This window comes from Dichomitus squalens (assembly GCF_000275845.1).
Source record: "Dichomitus squalens LYAD-421 SS1 unplaced genomic scaffold DICSQscaffold_1, whole genome shotgun sequence".
NCBI classification, from domain to species: Eukaryota; Fungi; Basidiomycota; class Agaricomycetes; order Polyporales; family Polyporaceae; genus Dichomitus; species Dichomitus squalens.
Window position 1 is genome coordinate 2,251,873 of NW_006766883.1, and position 19,985 is coordinate 2,271,857.

Genomic DNA, 19,985 nt, shown 5'->3' on the forward strand with positions numbered 1-19,985 from the left:
GCCGTCCCCGTCCTGCTCGGACTGATCGCTCGCCAGATTTGGCCGACCCAAGTAGAAGAAACGCCCAAATCCCTCTATCTTCCCCTCCTCGCCGACATTGACTTCATGCCTAGGAAGCTCCCAGTGACCTACCGCACTGATGCCTCCGACTTCGACGCGTATGAACGGATTTCAGTGCTTCAAGATGTCGTCTCGCAGGGAAGCCCCAACGTCACTGCCGTGATCCTCAACTGGTCTCGCTTCCCGAACGTCATGCTCATCACTTCCCTCTTGTGCGGACCCTGGCTCCAAGGAACAATTGCCGAGGTGTTCATTTGGAACAACAACCCGAGGAGGCTCACTTACGAAGTGTGCATACCATGCTCATCCCAAACGCTCGTTCATCCGGGCCGACTGAAGGTTTCTTGCAGGATATGAAGAACACGGGATGTCCTAAGTCGAAGTTGCGGATTCATAACGCTCCTGCAAACTCGCTCTTTCAGGGGCGATTCCTCGCTTGCGCTCAAGCCAACACACCCTACTGCTTCATCCAGGTGAGTGCACGCGCGCCGTCCTCCCCCATTTGAGCGGCTGATATATACTTCACAATGCAGGACGACGACTACCTCATCCGCCCGGAGATCATTCAATCCCTCCAAGCCCGTATTTCCGAACCCGATGCTTCCCGGGCCATACACCTGTTGCCGCCACACGAGCATCTCTCGACGACGTTACGGGAGACACATGTTTCAAGATCTCCCGATCGGGAAGTCTCGGACATCCACACGTCGTTCGCCTGGCTAGGCCATGGTACGATGTTGCGTCGATCAGAGGCGCAGGGTTTCCTCAATCTCTTACGGCACTTGGATGCGCCCGCTGATGACGTGCATATGGCCGACAACTTCTTCACAATATTGAGCAATCGGGTCCCGGAAGTCTGGTTTGACCAAGGTTTCGAACTCGGCGGTGGTCAGCCCTTCACTGTGGGATCCGAAGGCGATGAGCGCAATAAGAAGTATATTGTTGGTGCTATTCCCGCCTCTCATCACGTCACTCAAGCTCATGCATCCCCACGAAGCTCCGGGCAACGCGCTACCTGGAATCACTGGTGCGGTGCGGACGCGCGTCGTGCGAGGGACACCAAGACGGTGGGCAACAAACTCTACCCACCCTGCCGTATGTTACGCTCGACGGAGCACGTCCACCGCGACCCTGGACCCGCGCTGCGTGCCGCGGGTCGGCATGCGTTCTCGAGACCAACATACGCACACTTCCGAAAGAGATCTCTCACACTGCCGCCGACGTATCGGGAATGTTGACTATGGAAGTCAAGAATGCGCAAGCACTCGGTGATGCTGGGAAACACAATTACCAGGAACACGCTCCCTCCAATGCTGTGGACGCGAAGATCAGTACCACATTCCGCAGCCTGAATGGTATGCTGGATCACCCGTAACGCCTTGTCTTGATACGGAATTGGCTAATTATTGTGCAGATGCAACGAAGGGGGACGCGGTGACCCTGGATGTTCTCACCGACATCAGCGAAGCACGAGAATGGACTGCAGTTGAGCTCGTGTTGTTGATTGATTCCGCAACGGAGACCTTCTTGACTGCGTGCTCGTTCGGATGGTCTTCTGACAATGTCACTTGGGTAGGTGCTCCCGTCCGCTCGTCTACTCTGGCACACATGTTAACTGTCATCTGTACCTGACAGCATGCCGTTTCTCACCCCCCTATCTGCTATGATACCACGCATGAGGCAGCGGTCGATGGCGTACAAGTTCCATTGCGAGAGTGCAGCGTGCAAGTGCTTCTTGGGTCAAATGAACTTCATCTCAGAGCAACCGGTAGATTTTTTCGGGTACAGCTTGGGGAAGATAGACAACATAAGTGGTTGATCTCCGAGGTCTGGCTTCGGGGAATCTAGACAAAGAACATGCTGTAGATACTCCTAGCTTATACAGTAATTGTACTCGATGGCGGATGGCCCCATCCAATGATCGGCTATCGCTTGAGCACATGTCTCCTTCATTGCACCATGACGGCTGGCCAGTAACATTCGTCGTACAAATACGCTGGTCAACGCGTCAAGAGCCGTTGTCGACCGTAGGGCAGGCTAGACGTATCTCAGCGTAGCCGCAGTTTCCCGCCTATCGCCGCGGCGCGCAGTCCAGGGTCCGCTTTCTCTCTGACGCTGATGTCGACTGCAGGCCGTCTTCCATATGAAGGCCTCCATCTCTCCTCTGTGCTGCTCTTACTGTGAATATGGTCCTCCGCCATCTGCGCGGTTATAGATCTCCTATCGTGCAAGTCAGTCGTGCTCTCAGGACGTACTCCGCGCTCGACCATCCCGATGTACTGCCAGAAAGGCCTCAGGGTGTCCAGCGTCGTGTTCAGGTGCGATCCCATCATCCATCACCCACCCAAACGAACCTGGCCATCGTGTTCAGACCGCCCCATTCTCTCATATCAGGACAGGATTGCTTCCATTGAGGCCGAGCGCGGGGTCTCGCCCTTCCTGATGGACGCATACAACCGGCAGCACAACTACCTTCGCATCTCGCTGACGGAACGCTGCAATCTCCGATGTGCGTATTTCGTCCCCATCCTTTCCGAAATTTCTTCCCCCATACCGCCCATGCCTGTTACAATGCGATGCGGGCAGATGCGGATGGATTATTAACTGCAACGTGCGCGTGTAGGCTTCTACTGCATGCCGAGCGAGGGCGTCGAACTATCGCCACCAGAGCACCTCCTTTCGGATGATGAAGTCATCCGTCTGGCAACGCTGTTCGTAAAGAGCGGCGTTTCCAAAATACGACTGACGGGTGGAGAGCCTACCGTCAGAAAGGGCATTGTCGAAATAGTCGGTACGTAATTACTCAGGCTATACACGGTATGGGCGGCGATATATGCGTTAAGGGTCGCCGCCCATTGAGGACGATCGTTTCGGAAGCGTTAACATTGCCTCCGAGAAGGCCGGCTCAACGAGCTGCGCAAATATGGGCTGCAGGCGATCGGAATGACGTCCAACGGCATTGCGTTGCCCCGGAAATTGCCCGCCCTTGTTCAGAATGGGCTCACGCACCTGAACATCAGGTTTGCACCGCACTAATGTCCGCGTTTCGCCGTGATTAAAGATATCCTCTAGCTTGGACACCCTTGACCCCTTCAAGTTTGAAATAATGACGCGCCGGATGGGCCACGATGCAGTACTGCGATCACTCCGCGCGAGTTTGGCAACCCCAGAACTGCAGTCGGTGAAACTGAACGTCGTCGTCATCAAAGGCTTGAATGACCACGAGGTCTTGGACTTCGTCGAAATGACGAAGGACAGCCGGTTGTCTGTGCGCTTCATCGAGTTCATGCCCTTCACAGGCAAGTTGCTTGTCGGCTTTTCTAGCTCGTACTTGGAATCCTACTTGACACTATTCATATAGGCAATAAGTGGGACAAGGCGAAGATGGTTCCGTCTTCAGAGTTACTCTCAAGTATACAAGCACGGTATCCGGCACTCCGCAAAGGCTCTGACGAGCTGAACGACACCGCGCGCTCATACGTCATACCTGGCTACAGAGGAAGTTTCGGTTTCATCAGTAGCATGTCCGACCACTTCTGCGGCTCTTGCAATAGATTGCGGCTTACTGCGGACGGACAAATCAAGGTGAAATTTTCATCTCTACGTACTTGTATAGGTTAGCACGTTGGCAGGCTTAACGCTGTTCCTGCTAGGTCTGTCTCTTCGACGCCAAGGAGGTTTCACTGCGGGACGAGATGCGTCGAGGAGCGAGCGATGACGTGCTTCTCATGACCATTGGCAGAGCGGTCTCAGGGAAGAAGGAAAAGCACGCCGGTATGGAAGACATCGACGTCGTCACAAATCGACCCATGATTCTCATCGGCGGTTGAGTATTATGTCTCCACACTGTTCGTACAGGGCTATCTAGATCCTGATCCTTCGCCCTGATCCTTCACCTGTGGAATAGACGTGCATCGCCCCGTCCCCACCCGGTCAATTCAACGCTCACCGAGATCGCGATCGGAGTGTACCCGCAACTATAGTCCGCGAGCGCATGCCGCTCGCTCCCTTGCAGTACGGCGTTTCAGCACGGCACCCACTGGTCACGGTGGCACCCCATCTGCACGCCTTACGCATATTGATGACGCTGGCCGCGCCTCTATGGTTGATGTATCTCCGAAAGAGCCTACTCGTCGGACCGCTACTGCATCGGGTCGCATAATCATCCCGAGGGTTGCTTACGAGCTCGTCACCGACGGCACTCAAGAAGCTGACCACGGACATCTGGCCAACAACGCGGAGATGACGGCTCTTCTCAAAGCGAAGGAGAAGGCCCGGTCGAAGGGAAACGTGCTCGTCGTCGCTCAGCTGGCAGCGATCATGGGCTGCAAGCGCACATCGGAGCTCATTCCGCTCTGCCATCCTCTTCCCATCTCGCATGTTTCCGTGACGCTGCAGCCCGAAGCTCATCATATCAACGTCGGCGTCCACTCCCGGTCCGCTTCCGACGCGCCTACGGTTGCTATTGACAGCTTCGCAGTCCACACAAGGTCCGAGATCGGGCTTGGGGAGGCGAGTCAGGAACCCACGTGCAGCATCGTCTGTCGCGCAACAGTCTCGTGCGAGGGCAAAACCGGAGTGGAGATGGAAGCCCTGACTGCGGTATCTGTCGGGCTGCTGACAGTGTGGGACATGCTCAAGGCAGTAGCCGGGAAGGAAATGGTCATCGGAGAAATCTTGGTAGAACGCAAGACCGGCGGGAAGAGTGGTGACTTCGAGCGGTGGAGTGCGGAACAGGAGTGACGGTGAGGCGATGCTTTGTGTCGGCATACCACATGAATGGCAATTCGCAATCTTCGTGTGCATGAAAGCTCGCGGTCAATTGCGATTAGCTGTGGGCAGATGTGTTCCTGGCATTAATGGCAGTTTGTAGAGACTAGGGGAAGAGTCATTTGGGAGCATGAGGTACCGGCATCCGATGCCCCAGGTACGAGCATATGCAAGTTTGATTATGGTAGGGTCGTTGCCTTCATGGGAACCTAGTCAGGCTGGCCACTTGATCGCACTCGTTGAAGAGCATGGGAAGGGGCTTCGGGTATGTTGAACAAATTCCCGTAAATGACATCCGGCTGACTGACAGAACAGACGGATGATCACAGCATTCCCGCAGGCACGTCAGTAAATGGTTTGGCCGGTTTCGTCGTATGGTTATGGGGTACCGGCAATCGCGTCGGACCCCACAGCGTACGGCATCGGCAGGGGCACTCCATCATGTCCATACGCATCGAGTCATGCCACTGTTACAGATGCTGACGAAACTTTACGGGAGCGCAGGGTTCATGTTCTTCTTCAGCGATATGCTCTGGCGCTGGATGTGTCGCCATGGCACAGCGGCATAATTTCAACTAGAAGCTGGCGCCTCGGTTCAACGGTTCACGCCATGTGTGCTAAAGACCCCTTGCCCATGGTATATCTCAGCGAACATCTGGGAAATTGCTTGCGTCATTCACCATCCACTCTCGGAGATCAGCCATGTTCGAAGCCTCACAAAGAGAACCCGTGGCATCGAAGAAAGTCTAGGAGAGCGTCTGAAGCCTTAGAATGATGCTTCTATAGCCTTTGTTGTCATAGGGTCCTACCTCACGTGCTACTACAAATGGAGCAGTTTTGAGTGCATCTCGAGCCAATCCCGGGAATACCTTTGAGCTTCTGTGGTTGACACGAACAGCCGTTCGCGTAGCGTCGGTCTTCACGGCTGCTGTAGAACAGATAGTGTATTTCCCAATGTTCGTCGTGACGGCATTTGCGCAAAAATTCTGCAGCCACATGTGTTTCCGAGTCTATCGCAGACATGATGCTCATTTTGTCCGGTTTAGCCCCCTTGATGCTGCTTGGTCTCATCATCTAGACCCGGCATAATAAGAGAAGCACACGGTACCCGAATTTGAGCAGGCACCGTCCCTACATCCACAACACACGCGGTATGGGACTCCGAGCCTGAACTTTCCTCGATTGTTCCGCTCTTGTCAGGCACGTTGAATGAGCCTACGCATTACCGGTGCCACAGGCGATGCAAACGGGGACCTCTGCTCCCGCCGTTGTCTTCGTGTCCTTCTGCAGAACGAAGACTCGCTCCGGATGTCTTCTCGACCCCGGCCGATGTACCAAGCGGCTGCCAAGAGTATAGAAGGGCGTTTCAGCCATCATCCGTGATAGCAACTCTAGAGTGTGGTAGACGTTGGTTAGTGACTCGGGTCCCTCGCTTCCGATCTCCGACCTGCGGCACTGCACTACTTGCGATCCGTCAACCTTGCCGTCTTACGCACCTATGGCAGAACTACCGCGTATCTGGTCCTCTCCGAGGACTGTCTGTACGCGGCGGGTCTACTAAACCCCCTTACGGAACGTACCATGCCTGTGTGTCGGGGAAGAATGAGGTCACTCTCGGCTTCGTGGGAAACGCGGTATGGAAGCACCAAGGCACTTGTCAGGCACACGGCGAACACTCGAAGGATCAACGTGCTGGCAGCGTGGGCTATCTCCGCCTCCGCAGTTCCATTCCAAAGCCAACTGCCATCTCGCCGTCCTGAAGCGAGGTGATAAATGTCAACATCTTATTAAGGATTACTTAGAAGTGTACCAGAGGAAATAGTGTGGGCTAAGACAATCCGAGTGCAGAACAGAGTACGTCGTGGGAGTTAAATAGAGCTAAATGACTAGAGCTACAAATGGATTGTTCGGTGAACTAGACATGCAATAAGTAAAGACGGAGATGATAGTCTGAGATATTAGGCAGTCAGGTGAGGTGGAGCAAATTAGGGGACCTATCACTAGTAGAGACAGTTGAGAGCTGCGGGCACTTCACCAGTGTCCCCTGTCAGCACCGACAAAACCAAGTTCAAGAGAGTCCTCCACGGCATCAGGCTTGGGTTTGCCACACAGGCCTGCGAAGCCCACTCGGTCGTAGACGCGTTGGGCGCTGTTTTCGTGTCCGACGTAAAGAACGACAGACTCCTTGCCGAAGTCGAACAGCAGCCTATAACGGCGTGTCTCATTAGCTTCGCGCGTCTCGCAAGCACGGCAAACAACTTACTGTGCTGTCACGTCTCGCACAAGGAACTCGGCGCAACCTCTCCGTCGCCATCTGGGGGTGGTGTACACCTTCGTGATCGCGGAGACGCGGTGACTGTTCCGCGTTACCGCGCAGATGGTCGTAATATCGCCATGGGCATCGTAGACCCACACGAGCCCCTTGGAGATGAGCTCCCGGGCCTCGATCCGGGCGCGCTCGATGGAAAGGGGGAAATAGATCTGCTCCAAGATCCGGAATGTCAGCCACACAACGCCCACATCGGCAACAGCTGCCCTGCGGCACTCACGGAATCATCAGCGAACTCCTTGCAGAGCTGTGCGATGGCTTCCAGGTCTGTCATCTTGCCCTTGCGAAGTTGGTGGCCGTCTGGCAGCGCAGTGTCACCTTCCCGAAAGGTGTGGGCGGTGCAGTACGAAAAGAGGGCGGCGTAGAACGGTTCCTGCTCGACGACAAAGCCGGTCATTTGTGTCCAGACGCGGGAGAACGTCTTGACCAAGGACGTCAGGCCGAAGACAGAGTAGACACGTTCCGGAGGGGCACAGCTGTGAAGGTGCTTTGCTATTTGCTGAATGCGAGGGATTGACCAGCTCCCGGATGCCGCGGATGCACGATGAGGCGTCCAAAGGAAGATGGGGTAGTCTCCGAGGGACCAATTGACGCAGGCGAGGACAAGGTCGAGGGTCGGCGAAGCAGACGGGGAAGAGACGCTCCACAGGGTCAGCCAGAAGGCGTCTGTGGAAGTGCGGGGAACGAAGCGATCGCGGTCCATGCAAGAGAAGAGGGCGTCGACATCCTCATCGGACATGAATTCATATCGGCTTAGCGCGGATTCGGCACCGACGCGCTTGAGCGCGTGCGCCAGGACGATGTTAGATGACGCTTCGTGGCGACGTAGGGTAGGATAGGTGAAAGTGAGGAAGTCATCTGCACTACCGTGCTGAAGGACGAAGGATTGATTGAGAATGTGCGCGTGGAGACCAGGCATATTGGAAGCACTGCGGACGAATGAGCAATGCGATGCAAGACGAAGGAGGAGAGTGTGAGCCTACCTTAATATAAGGGAGACGAACTGGAAAGGGGGGAGGGTAGGGAGGGGAACCGCTGCACTTTGCGTGGCCTGGTGATGAGGTAGGGGGCCGCTTTATATGTATGTCAGACAGGAAGTGGACAGCCATCTTGACACCGATAGACGACGACTGTAGGGTGGCAGAAGAGGTTAGAGTCCCGAACGTAGGGGTCCGAGGCGTCTACCCATTTAGCAGACATGCGTCGGCTGGCGTGACGGACGACATAGAGTATCGGACATCCCAGTGATCTCACTCCCGGGCCTCTGACCACCGGCGCGGCACCGGGATACCAGACGGCTCAGTAAGCTCTTCCAACGCTCGCCCTCCGTCCCCAGACGCCAATAAATTTCAGGAAGAGCGCGCGCCTTCACGAGCGCGGACTGCACGGAGGCGTCAGTTCGTCATGGCTATCCCTGCCGGGAATCCGTTCATCTTCGCCCGCTTCGTGATTTTGCAAAGCGACCGAGGGGGAAGACGAAGGCAGGAAACGTGTGCTAGACTCCATGCGGTTACATAACAGCAGTCAATTTCGCCAGCTGGATTCGCCGTGGCACCTCCACAAGATCGCTCAGTGCATATGTCCGGCATCTTGCGCGCGCTGGAGAGAATGCCGAGGCCTGCACCGCTGGAAAAGAGAGACGGTGGATGCACGACAGACTCGATGCAAGCCGGATGGCGGTGCGGGAGGAAAACGGGACGAGGAGGCTGCCAAGTATGAGATGGCAAGGAGTGCGGCGGGGGGGCTGTACAGGTTTCATTTCCCACGTGGCACACGAGGCAACACGTTCGGGTTTGAAGTTGAACAGCACAGACCCATCGCCCTCCGATCCGTGTCTTGCCATCTCTCATCATTTTCCGCTTTCAGAACAAGAACAACAACCCATACGCCGACCCGTCCGTTTCACCTGTACCTTGGTCTTGCTCTACTTTGGCCCGCGTCCTTGGCTCCAAATGATTGCCACAAAGCGGCGTTGGGTCAACAGTTCTGAGTACCTGTCATGTCATCATCTCTAGCCTCCCAAGGAGCCCGACATTGGTCCGGTGCCGTATACTTGCCTATATGATAGTCTGCACATCAAATCGACTACATACTGGCAACGTCGGGGTATCAGCTGCGACCGCAGTAGGCCGTTAAACCCGCAGGCCATCTGGTGCATTGCTTTGTAGTCCGGAAGGACCATTTTATTCTGAACCCATGGCAATCGGGTTTATTTTCGCTGCGTAACAGCATTTGCACATGGGAAGGATGGCGCAAGCCGTACCTGACAAAATGCCGACGCCCCGTATGTTTGACAATCTGTCACGTTCATCTCGCAAGCGTGGAAAATATCCATCTACTTTCGTCCCCTGGGATATTGAACGGGCGTGGAAGCTATGCCCACATTGCTATGTTTAGGAGGACATGACCCTTGCGGCGTAAGGACAGCTGCGCTCTGGGGAGCAATTATAACAGCGAGCGCTCTTTTACGTCAAGGTACGAGATTATATTGAGATTCCATTTCATCGTTCAGGTCCACATCACTGTAGGACGGATCTGCGAAAGCATTGAAAGTCGCAGAATCACCTGGAGATGTATTCTTGACCATGGAAGCCTACTGGTACTTCTCAATGGAGTGTCAGACAGATCGTTGACATTTCATGGCTCTAAGTTACAGAAGGTAACTCCCCGGCGCGACACCCGGAGATTCATCCCAATGGCATCTCGCGCCCACTTGTATCCATACCAAGATCTTGGGCTAGGAAGCCTACACCAGAGGCACACCTTCCCATCGAGATGCAGTATCGCCGGCGGGCTCCTTCGCCTCACTGATCGGAGAACCTCTCTACGGCTTCCTCGACCCTATGCAGCACGCCCAGGAGACGCTCCTCGCTCAGACGTCTCCCGACGAGCTGGAGCCCGATAGAGGCGTTGTCGTACGTCTTCGGGTCCCACTGTGCCCGGATGAATCGCTCCGCGTCGTTCCGAGGCTCGCCGCCATGGACCACGCCATTTGGTAAAGCCAGTGGGCGATATCCCGCAGCGTGGAAACGACCAGCGGGGAACACGGCGGCTGAGAAATCCATCAGGTTCCAGTAGGACGTGTACCCCCACCACCGCGTGGTATCATGCGGGGGCGCAAGGGTCGCTGCGACTGGGCTAAGTATGGCGTCGACTGGGCGACCGGTCGTCGTGCGGAATTTCGTAGCATTCCAGTGGGCGGCGACTTTGGCTCGAAAAGCCTCCCGTGCAAGGTTTAGCTCGAATAGCTCCGCGACTGAGAACGGCTTTCCTCCGTTCGGAACCTGGGAGAGTATCCACTCTGTCTGTGGAACGTGGGGTTCGTGTTCCAAAACGTCCCGATACTCTGCGCCACCGTCCAAGAAGTATAACTTTGTCTATCAATCAATGTTTATCAGCACGTGTTGACATAAGATCCGTACCAGAACGGAACCTACAATAAGATCCCAGGCTCCTTGATGTTCTATAGGATCCCAGGTGATAACGTCATGGCCCGCGGCAACCAGGGCATCGCTCGTCCGCTTAAGAGCGTCCAGAATAGGTGGGTGCGGGGTGACTACCCCGTCATCCCACAGGATCGCGATCGCAAGTTTAGTGGGGAGGCCCGCGCCCTCAACGATCTCCTGCCTCCATGGAATCTCGATCAGGGGTGGTTCAACGAGCCAGGGTTCGTACTGCGACATCACTTGGCAAAACAACGCCAGGTCGCGCGCAGACGTTGCGAGCGGACCGAGTGCACCAACAATCGCATCCATGCCATCATGAGAACCCATTAGTCCCGCATGCGGGAGCCGGCCCACAGACCCCTTAAGGCCATATAGCCCCATGTATCCGGCAGGAATGCGCTGGATTAACATTATTGAGTATGGTGCTTCTTCATCACTGCGCAATTCAGTGTATTATAGAACAAGACTTACGATCGAACCGCCGATGTCTGTTCCGATACCCATGGGACTCCCATGCATCGCAATCAGGGCACTTTCTCCCCCGCTGCTACCCCCTGGTGTCAGCGCTGTTGTGACGATGTCAGAGGGTAGTCACGAGGATGACACGAGTGTAGGGTGAGGGACTGACAACGGTTGTACGGATTCACCGTCCTGCCGTAAATGTTGTTATTCGTCTCGAGAGACTACATTGTGCGACAAACGTCTGGTAAGCAAGGCACCGACAGGGTTCACGGTGACGAGACATACTAATAATGTTTGCGGGTTCGCAGTCTTTACGTAGATGACAGCTCCAGCCTTTCGCAGAATGTCAACGACCACTGCGTCCTTCTCAGCAATTGTACGCCCTGCCCACGCTATGTAGCCCGTGGACGTGTCATGACCCTTCACCCGGACGTGATCCTTGATCGATACGGGCACTCCATGAAGCGGACCGACAACTTGCCCCGTCTCCTCCAGATACCGATCCAGCTCCTGTGCCCTGGCGAGACCCTCGTCAAAGAGCACCTCCGTTAGGCAGTTGGTGACATCTTGTGCGATGCTTGCAACGTGGCAGAATGCTTCGAGAGTTTCCACCGCAGTATAGCGCCGGATGCGCAGGGCCTCGGTGAGGGCAGTGGCGTCCAGATGCACTATCTCGAGCTGACGGGGGGTGAGGCGAGATGTCGGAAGATGTGCCACGTCGTTCTGCTCCGAGGGTACGTTGAATCCCAGTCGCCATCCGGGCCGTTTCGCGAGGCGCGCTTCCCGATCAGCCTTCTTCGCTTTCGAAATGCCCTGCCACGGGAGCGGGGACGGCCGCCCATGGGGGCCCTTGGATGTGTCGCCAGGCATGATGGTACAGAAGTCGCCGTACGGGGGCATTCTTGCATCTGGAGCAATCTAGGGGAGGTTAGAATGATTAAGTAGGAGACCGACGGGCTTGGAATCGTCCAGGACTTCCATCGTCTGATTTCATTGCGGACGGTTTGCCCATTGGGGACTTTCGGCGCTTTGCCCATGCGCCGTAAGCCATCACCTGCCCAGGACTGTATGGCCCTGAAGACCACCAAAGCCGAAGAATGACGGATCCAGCTGATATACCTCCGGAGAAGTGGACTCTTCTAGGCAGATAATCTGCCTCGGCACACGCGCTTGGGTCCGCGAATGCATCGTGGCCTCCAAAACCGGCGCTGATAACGCATGGAGTCTGACTGGATGCGTCAACGTGGGCGCTCCTGCCTCGGAGGTTGAAGCGAGGACATATAGTTATGCATTGAGGGAATATACCTACTAACTCCAGCTTGTAAAGCCGTCTACTCGCAAATGAATGACTTGAGTTTCTCCCCTAACTCTTGTTCAACCAGCCGTGCTCCCTGACGGATGTATGGAGCATTCCGATGGCGGAGTTAGCGCCCGCGCGATGCGAGGTTTACGGGAAATACTCACGTCTCGGATCCTGACGACAGTCGGGACCGATTGGACGTTCCAGGGCTGGGATCTGAAAGGATTGGAAGTAGTCTTCCACCTGTATTGACGCCGCTCGGTGCTCCGTACTCGTTATCAGGACTACTATTGGATAGGCTTACTCTGAGCGTTGTCCGACGTACACGATGGTCCCAGAGGGGCCTTCAACCAATTCAAAGGTCTGTTTCACCAAATCTTCGACAGCCACACAGTCCTGTCGTACATGGTTCCTATCAAAACGGAGGTTAGATATTGCGCGCGCATACGTACCGGACACCAGAGTTTGCCGCTCTCGCCACGCGAGGAGAAAAATATCAAATATTCAGATTTTACGTCTTGCGCCCATGCGGGCGTAGCGGGGTCCGGCGATTCCTGCAGAGGCATGCTGGTCGATGGGGTTCACGAGGGCGAAGCAGAGAGGGACTAACGCTTCACAGACTTCCAGAGACATCGATGTAGATGGTTGGGATGAGCCGGAGGCAATGTCGCGTCATCTTTCATTATCTTGACTCATCTTCCAGGCGCCTAGATCTGGACCCCCGGGTGCGCTACGTTTGGGAACGCAGGTCCTTTGAACAGCACCCTCCAGCGCAAGTACTCCTTAGACGGGTTCAATGTTGCCCCGGTTGTCTCTCCACACTACACACGACTGTCGCTCAAACACGGGAGAAGACATGGTTCCTGGGAGACTTGGGTGCCGTCGAACATCTCCGAGACTTGCTGGTGGGAAACTTCGACTACTTTGACATTCTATGGAACGCGAAGCATTCATCCATCCGGGAGCTAAGCAGAGCTGCAATCGATCGTGGCATCACCCCACACTGACTCATAATGAAACACAGAAGTTGTCTACGTCTTTAAAACATCTTCCAAGATAGACGGGTGGTCTCAGAGAGATGGGACCCAGCGTGCGATACTGGTCCTCCTATGACTGCGAGACAATGTCGTGAAACGAGATCTGACAGACGTTTCCCACAAGTGACAAGTACTCCCCGTCTGGTGCCGACTCTGGAAGCTGCCTAACAGCGAAGCGAACAGACTCCAGATCAGTGTACCATCCGCCGTATCAACCAGGCCATCGATGTCTCACCGCACGCAACCTATTTCCGTTTGGTGAATCGTGGCGATAGCCTGAAGTTGGCAGTACAGATCGCTCACGAGGCTCTTGATCGTGGGCAGTCCTGGGTCTTCTCCCCGGCAATATTACAAGGAGAAACCGGCCTCCCTTCAACGCCAACGCGACCATTGATACACCTCCTCTCACCGGCAGAATCTGTCAATGCAAGGTTGACTCAGACGTCCGCTCGCGCCGCAAATTAAGAGAATTTCCGAGATTACGCCACAAGCTCCGAGTGGTAAAGTTTCTGAAGACCAGTTCTACAACTTGCACTATTTCGGATGGCTGAAATTGCCGCAGGTCGACTGCTTAGGCGGTGACGGAGATGAGGGCTCAAAATAGCCACCCGCTCGAGTCGGATGCCGCCGGGTCGTCATCCTTCGCCATGGAGATCAGCGCAAGAGCCAAGGCCCGTCGTACCAGAAGGACTCAATGTTCTGGCCAACCAATGTGGCGATGCTCCATGCATTTACGAACCTCCGTTCAGCAGAGAACAACACGCCGTCATCCCAATCGACCATGTTCTCCCGTATATCAGACAGAGCACACGCCTTCGCATGCACTGTGCCGGATAAGGACATGACCCAAGCATGAAAGAGCATCGTCCGAGACTCTTCCTCTTGCCGAAACTTGAAGCATGGGTTCGTGGTCATTGTGGGTGCCTGTTCCGATGGAGCTAATCGCACAGGGAAACAGCAACGGCAACCATGTAAGTAAACACCGAGAACCGCTTCATGACATCGTACACTCACCGGGATTGCCCAAGTGCCAGCGGCGGCGGTCAGTCGGTAACTCTCTGAACCGGTAACCCGGACAGACTTCTCTCTCGCCATCTTCGGGTTGAAGGGAAGAATTGCGGCAGGGGGGAGAAGCCGGACAGACGCGACCACCGACTTGTTCCGAGAGAGTTCCCAGCTTTCCGAGCTTCGATCATCTGGGCTCTACGTGAGCCACGGGCCTTACACGGCACGGACGAGCTATATTCATCCGGTCTGAAGTAAGTGACGCACGTCATTATGCGTTGGTTACGGCCATGTGTCATATGAGAACGTAATGATTCTCAGAGTCCATGGCAAAGAACCTTCCTGAATCTGACGGGGAGAATGCATGTCAACCGCATTGAAAACATAAGCGCGGAGGAGACGGACGTGTAGGTAGATACGGCAGACGGTCCACGCCAAGTTCACATCTCGATGAATCATAGGCAGTGGCAGACAGGTGCACACGAGCCATGGGACCAACGAAGCCACCAAGGCTCCCACTGAGTGGACGCGACAATCGCATAGAAGTCCGGAGATGTGTTATCGCTGAGGATTTTGGTGACGAACGGTGTTCTAGCTGGTCATGCTGTCGCGGGAGAAGACCTGTATGAGCACGTGAATGGTTAGACACGATTTCCAGTACAGAGATACGGTCTAACCTGAAGTGGATGTCGTGCATATATGGTTTCCTTCTTAAATAGTCTATAGCCGATTCAACTCGGTCTAATCCTAGTAGCGATAATTTCCCCATCCAATGTATGCAACCCTACAAAATCGATGACTGCTCGTGATAGCGCAACGAGTTCCTCACGTCTCAACATCTGTATATCAGTATAGCACGTGTTACAACAATCGAACGACGAACCAGGAAAATGAGACCGCCGTCGCCGCGAAAGTGGAGACGTCTTTCTCATTATAAGGGTGCCACCCGCCGCTCGGCATTGCCCTATCTTAAAGTCTGCATCTGTACACATACCCAAGGTGTCATCGTGCAGGTACGTGCATGCAAGCGCATACCACCGTACACGAACTAGTGTGAGATTGAAATCTGCTGTCGGTACGTGAGATCCATGGCCAGACTAGACCTGTCAACATTAGACAATTGGGAACCGTAGGCACGGAAGGTATTCGGTCCCCGACAGCTGCGACATGGCGGCTAGTAGCTCGCGGCTTGGATGAAACATGCCAGACAGACGCGCATGCAGCTCGAGTCCCACATTCCGTCATTCTCAGGGTCGAGTCGTTCACTAGTGGCGGTGCGAGATGAGGGCTTGCGAGCGAAGCCAACCTGCAGGAGAGCGATGTATGACCATATATGCATGACACCTTATGTACGCACTCGCCGATATGGTTAGACCACCCTGTTCTCTTTCGCTAATGCCGCTCATTATGGTCTCTCTTCGACGTGCATTCAAGCAAATGCCGCACCAGGTATACGAAGGCTTGTTGACCGAAGGCTCCTAGCATGTAACATCCGATATAACGGCAACCTGGCACAGCCTGCTGTATGCGTGGATGACCTGACAGGCGGTGTTCCGCGGACAGAACGTTAGCGGGCCTGCGTGGCCGCAATAGAAGGCGACAAATCATATTAATCAAAGGAGAAAACCGGAGGGACAGTTGTGGACTCACTTTACACATTTCAGTACCGTAATGCTCTTCAGCGACGAGCAAATCGGTTCACAGAGCCAAGAGGGGCGTTTATGCGCTTGACGGATACCACCCTGTCAAGCCATGCGCGATGGATACTATGCTGGGCACCTATCTCATGTTCTCTTGGGACAAGTCATTTTCTTAAGCATAAACGACGCGGTGAAGACAAGGACCGTAGACTGACGAGCCTACAGCAAGACCATTTGTGCTGTCTGATCACATCTACCACCTTCGATCCCTGTCATAGCCAGGAGCTCCGCAGCTGCTTGCAATTGCTACAAGTCCCGGCTCATGAGTTCGACCAATGTGCGCAGCGTCTAAATGTGGTTGTATAGTTTGTAGAGGAACTTGACCGCATACACACCTCAAGTCCGTTAGATCCGCTGATCAATACCGGGCTCATTTTGGGCGATTCAGAGCACCTTGTTCGTCGCCGACATGATTTGTTGTACAGACGTCACAGTCAACAACGCATCTACATCACGCTGGCAGTTAGCGAATCACCGTTGCTGTACATAACGAAGAGATGAGGACAGGAATGAGAAACGACAATCAATAGGCACGGCGATTCCCCGACAAAGCCAACCCACAAACATACCGAACTTGCGCTCGTAGCTGTTCCAAGCTACCCGGGCTCGGCATCCTGCCAAATTTCCGTGTCTCATCTTCCTTTCCTGGACGTTGTCAGACCTCATGTATAGCGTCGCTGATGTGCATTGTATCATGTTGGCCGAGCTTAGCAGGGCGCGAGACTCGGAATGTTTTAGTACGCAGGCTCGCAATGAAATTTTATGAGCACACTTCAGACCTATTCGAACCACGTACTATGTCAATGATGATGCGCGGCTATGGTCATAGACAGGTTTCCAAGACTTGTCGTGACGTTATTCTCGGCACGGCGACTTCGTTAGCCAAGTACTAGAATGCCGCACTAGCGTTCACCTTACCGTCCTAAACCGCATACCGCACTTACCGATACTACGTGAATGTCTCGTCCGCACATGGCCATGCACGCCGCTCATGCGTCCCTCCGAATACAACCGCTACGGGTATCTCACACGGAGCCGTTATTCGTCTGGGCTACGTCTCTAGCACCGGGCCCAACGTCAGCATCACGTCCTCAATCGTGGTCCGATCGGTATTTTGGCGCGTACTTACCCTGCCAGATGCTATGTAGCAAGCTGTTCCCCCATGGCGGCCCTGCCCGAGGTCGCCGTTGATGTCGATGTGGTGCTGTTACTATCTGACAGCGACGCCACGGCTGCGCTCAGGCTCCGAATTTGCCCAGTCGGGCAGGCCGGAGTATGGGCCAGTACGGGCCGTCGGAATGTCGGGTGTGGGACTTCTCCGCACACCCTTCGCCGCGCTGAATTGATTCCATCCGGACTCCTCACCGCCCGCGGTGCCTTTATGAACGGTCAAGTAGACGGGCACTAGCGCTCTTCGTGGACGTGACTCGAATCAGAATCAAGTAGTGCCAAGCCGAGAACTGAGGAACCTGACAGCGGAGGTGGATAGTCTCCAGGGGCACCGCCCTCATGTTCATCATCACCGTCGACGTCGTCCGTCTCCTGAGGCTTCTTCACCACCCCAGGCCTGCCCGTGGCAGAGCCTGAGCTTGCAATGTAGATACCGGAGATAAGCCTGAAGCCAGAAGCAACCCTAATGCTTAGCTGACCCCCACACCATTGAACTTGCTTCGCAAATGCCCGATTAATTTATAGCTTCAGCAGGGTAGTCGAATATATATGACGGCGAGATGAGATGTGGATGGAAGGAAGCAAAAAAATGATGGAATAGCTGAAGCTGTAATGTGCAAGCAACGTATCATTGTCCGTGCGCTGTCTTCGACTAGAGAGCGGTGCTATGTACCTAGTATACCAACTAATCTATCGAAGACAACACGACGAGAACCAAACTGTCCGTCAGCATGAGTCCGTACGAACGCTAATGTCCCTTTTAATATGAACCAGAGGAAGAGCTACTGCTCGACGAGCTGTCATAGGAGCCGCCCGACGAAGAGGATGACGATGATGAGCTGGAGGAGGAAGACGACGCAGACGCAGCAGACGCGGAGGAGCTAGCAGACGCGGAAGCATACCCGGAAGAGCTCGACGACGCGGAGCTAGAACCGTTGCTGTCATACGAACCGCTGTTGGAACCGTTGTACGACCCGCTCGAGCTAGAGCTGGAGCCGTACGAGCCACCGTAGCCAGCAGTCGCCGAGGTCGCGGCGGCAGTCGACGTCGAGGCGTAGGTGTAAGACGCGCTGTTACCCGGGGTCAGGTAGTAGCTAGTCTTGCACTGGGGAAGAACAGCTCGTCAGTCAAGGATATCGCACCTAAGAGAAACCCGCTACTTACGCCTTGGAGGCACGACACGAGCTGGGTGTCGGTGACGGTCTGGGTAGCGGTGGCAGTCTCGGTCTGCGTCTGGGTCGCAGTGTCCGTCTCGGTCGCAGTCGCAGTGATCGTGGAGAGATACGTGTTGGTCTGGGTGAGCGTACGGTCCTCGGTCATGGTCTGGACGACAGTCGACTCGACAGTCTTGGTGTTGTCGATGACCTGAGTGGAGACATACGTGGAGACGTAGGTCGTCGGCTTGATGATGGTACTGAAGTCCGTCATCGTGACGGTCATCTTGTCCGTGACGGTCGCGGTCTGCGTCTGGACCTCAGTCTGAGTGGCCGTCGAGAGGTAGGTCACCGAGTCAGTGACAGTCGCAGTCTGCGTCATCTCGACGGTCTTGGTCTATTTGCGCAAACTTCGTTAGCACCAGATTAGCAAATCACAGTCACTGAGCACCACTCACGTTGTCGATGACCTGGGTGGACACATACGTCTTGATGTACGTCGTCGGCTTGACATAAGTGGAGATCAGAGTCTGGGTGACGGTCATCAGATCGGTCTCAGTCTGCGTCTGCGTCTTCGTCTGGGTGTCCGTCTCCGTGTCCGTCTTCGTCTGAGTGTAGATGTTGACCTGGGTGCTCGTCTCGGTCGCAGTGAGCGTGTGGTCAATAGTCTTCGTGTTGTCGATGATCTCGGTAGAGACCCAAACGCGGGTAGTGGGCACGAGCTTCGTCGACGTCATGATCTCCGTCTGTGTGACAGACTCGATGTCGGTCTTGACCTGAGTCTGGGTGTACGTCACCGTGGCGGTCTGCGTGATCGTAGTCGGGACGGTCATGGTCTGCGGAGAGGCGCATCAGAATAATGAACAAAGATATGCATGCCTATGCATCACTCACGTCCGTCACCGTGGACGTCACAGCCGACGTCTGAGTCTCAGTGACCGTCTGCGTGTACCCCGAATCGCAGCTGTTGCCGTAGCCGTTGTTGTAGCCGTACCCGCCTCCTCCGCTTCAAAGGAGTGAGGAAGGGCACGAGAGATGCGCAACGGATTTCACTCACCCATTGTTGATGATGATCGTCTCGTAGCACCCCTGAGTCTGCCACTGATTGACGCGCGCTGGGTTAGCCAATCGCAACAAAGCGACGATACAAAGCATTGCTCACCCAGCCCATCGCTTGGCAAGATCCGTCGCTCGCCTTGGAGTAGCCATACCCGCAGTTCATGCTCTTGTACCCTCCGGACATGAACGAGGAATAGGGCATCGCCGAGTAGCCACCATCAGTTGCAGGGGGTTGGGTGTACTGGGAAGCGGGCGCGCTGCTGGAAGCAGACCCACCGTAGGTCGCGGAGGGGGAAGCAGCACCATAGTTGTTGGCCGCGCTCGAGGAGGCGTAGACCTGGCTGTAGGGGAGCATAGACACCGGGCCGGCCTGGATCTGGGCCGCGGCGGCACCGGCGAGGGAAAGGGCGATAAGCACGGAGTTCATGTTGAGCAATTAAGACAGCTGATGGTCGTGACGCGAAAAGTCCGGAGAGATACGTTAGTTTGCAAA

At 55.0% G+C, this 19,985-nt stretch overlaps 6 protein-coding genes across 6 annotated transcripts; 2 read left to right on the forward strand and 4 right to left on the reverse strand.

Annotated features, from left to right (window-relative positions):
* Nucleotides 1-105: 105 nt before the first annotated feature.
* DICSQDRAFT_48021 (uncharacterized protein) lies at nucleotides 106-1,908 on the forward strand (the record flags this gene model as incomplete). Its single annotated transcript, XM_007359873.1, has 6 exons — nucleotides 106-348; nucleotides 411-533; nucleotides 594-1,104; nucleotides 1,176-1,415; nucleotides 1,475-1,632; nucleotides 1,696-1,908. The coding sequence occupies 6 exons, from the start codon at nucleotides 106-108 to the stop codon at nucleotides 1,906-1,908; spliced, it is 1,488 nt and encodes a 495-aa protein (XP_007359935.1).
* Nucleotides 1,909-2,171: 263 nt separating this feature from the next.
* Nucleotides 2,172-4,893, forward strand: DICSQDRAFT_131426 (molybdenum cofactor biosynthesis prote). Its single transcript, XM_007360517.1, has 8 exons — nucleotides 2,172-2,378; nucleotides 2,455-2,569; nucleotides 2,684-2,851; nucleotides 2,960-3,080; nucleotides 3,133-3,359; nucleotides 3,422-3,645; nucleotides 3,714-3,885; nucleotides 3,968-4,893. The coding sequence occupies exons 2-8, from the start codon at nucleotides 2,503-2,505 to the stop codon at nucleotides 4,801-4,803; spliced, it is 1,815 nt and encodes a 604-aa protein (XP_007360579.1). The 5' UTR covers nucleotides 2,172-2,378; nucleotides 2,455-2,502; the 3' UTR covers nucleotides 4,804-4,893.
* A 1,703-nt stretch (nucleotides 4,894-6,596) lies between these two features.
* DICSQDRAFT_76613 (uncharacterized protein) lies at nucleotides 6,597-8,887 on the reverse strand. Its single transcript, XM_007360518.1, has 4 exons — nucleotides 8,143-8,887; nucleotides 7,380-8,088; nucleotides 7,094-7,311; nucleotides 6,597-7,036 (listed from the first exon to the last, which is right to left on the reverse strand). Exons 2-4 carry the CDS (start codon nucleotides 8,076-8,078, stop codon nucleotides 6,862-6,864), a joined length of 1,092 nt encoding a protein of 363 aa, XP_007360580.1. The 5' UTR covers nucleotides 8,079-8,088; nucleotides 8,143-8,887; the 3' UTR covers nucleotides 6,597-6,861.
* A 903-nt stretch (nucleotides 8,888-9,790) lies between these two features.
* On the reverse strand, nucleotides 9,791-12,921 carry DICSQDRAFT_158690 (amidase). Its single transcript, XM_007360519.1, has 9 exons — nucleotides 12,820-12,921; nucleotides 12,672-12,763; nucleotides 12,532-12,610; nucleotides 12,377-12,458; nucleotides 11,353-12,320; nucleotides 11,234-11,288; nucleotides 11,077-11,171; nucleotides 10,597-11,004; nucleotides 9,791-10,536 (listed from the first exon to the last, which is right to left on the reverse strand). The coding sequence occupies exons 5-9, from the start codon at nucleotides 11,965-11,967 to the stop codon at nucleotides 9,964-9,966; spliced, it is 1,746 nt and encodes a 581-aa protein (XP_007360581.1). The 5' UTR covers nucleotides 11,968-12,320; nucleotides 12,377-12,458; nucleotides 12,532-12,610; nucleotides 12,672-12,763; nucleotides 12,820-12,921; the 3' UTR covers nucleotides 9,791-9,963.
* A 1,281-nt stretch (nucleotides 12,922-14,202) lies between these two features.
* On the reverse strand, nucleotides 14,203-15,188 carry DICSQDRAFT_131432 (uncharacterized protein). Its single transcript, XM_007360520.1, has 3 exons — nucleotides 14,731-15,188; nucleotides 14,433-14,663; nucleotides 14,203-14,375 (listed from the first exon to the last, which is right to left on the reverse strand). Exons 1-2 carry the CDS (start codon nucleotides 14,866-14,868, stop codon nucleotides 14,448-14,450), a joined length of 354 nt encoding a protein of 117 aa, XP_007360582.1. The 5' UTR covers nucleotides 14,869-15,188; the 3' UTR covers nucleotides 14,203-14,375; nucleotides 14,433-14,447.
* Nucleotides 15,189-18,039: 2,851 nt separating this feature from the next.
* DICSQDRAFT_164994 (uncharacterized protein) lies at nucleotides 18,040-19,919 on the reverse strand (the record flags this gene model as incomplete). The annotated part of the gene is made up of 6 exons (XM_007360521.1): nucleotides 18,040-18,384; nucleotides 18,444-18,830; nucleotides 18,892-19,269; nucleotides 19,328-19,439; nucleotides 19,491-19,534; nucleotides 19,596-19,919. The coding sequence occupies 6 exons, from the start codon at nucleotides 19,917-19,919 to the stop codon at nucleotides 18,040-18,042; spliced, it is 1,590 nt and encodes a 529-aa protein (XP_007360583.1).
* Between the last annotated feature and the right edge of the window lie 66 nt (nucleotides 19,920-19,985).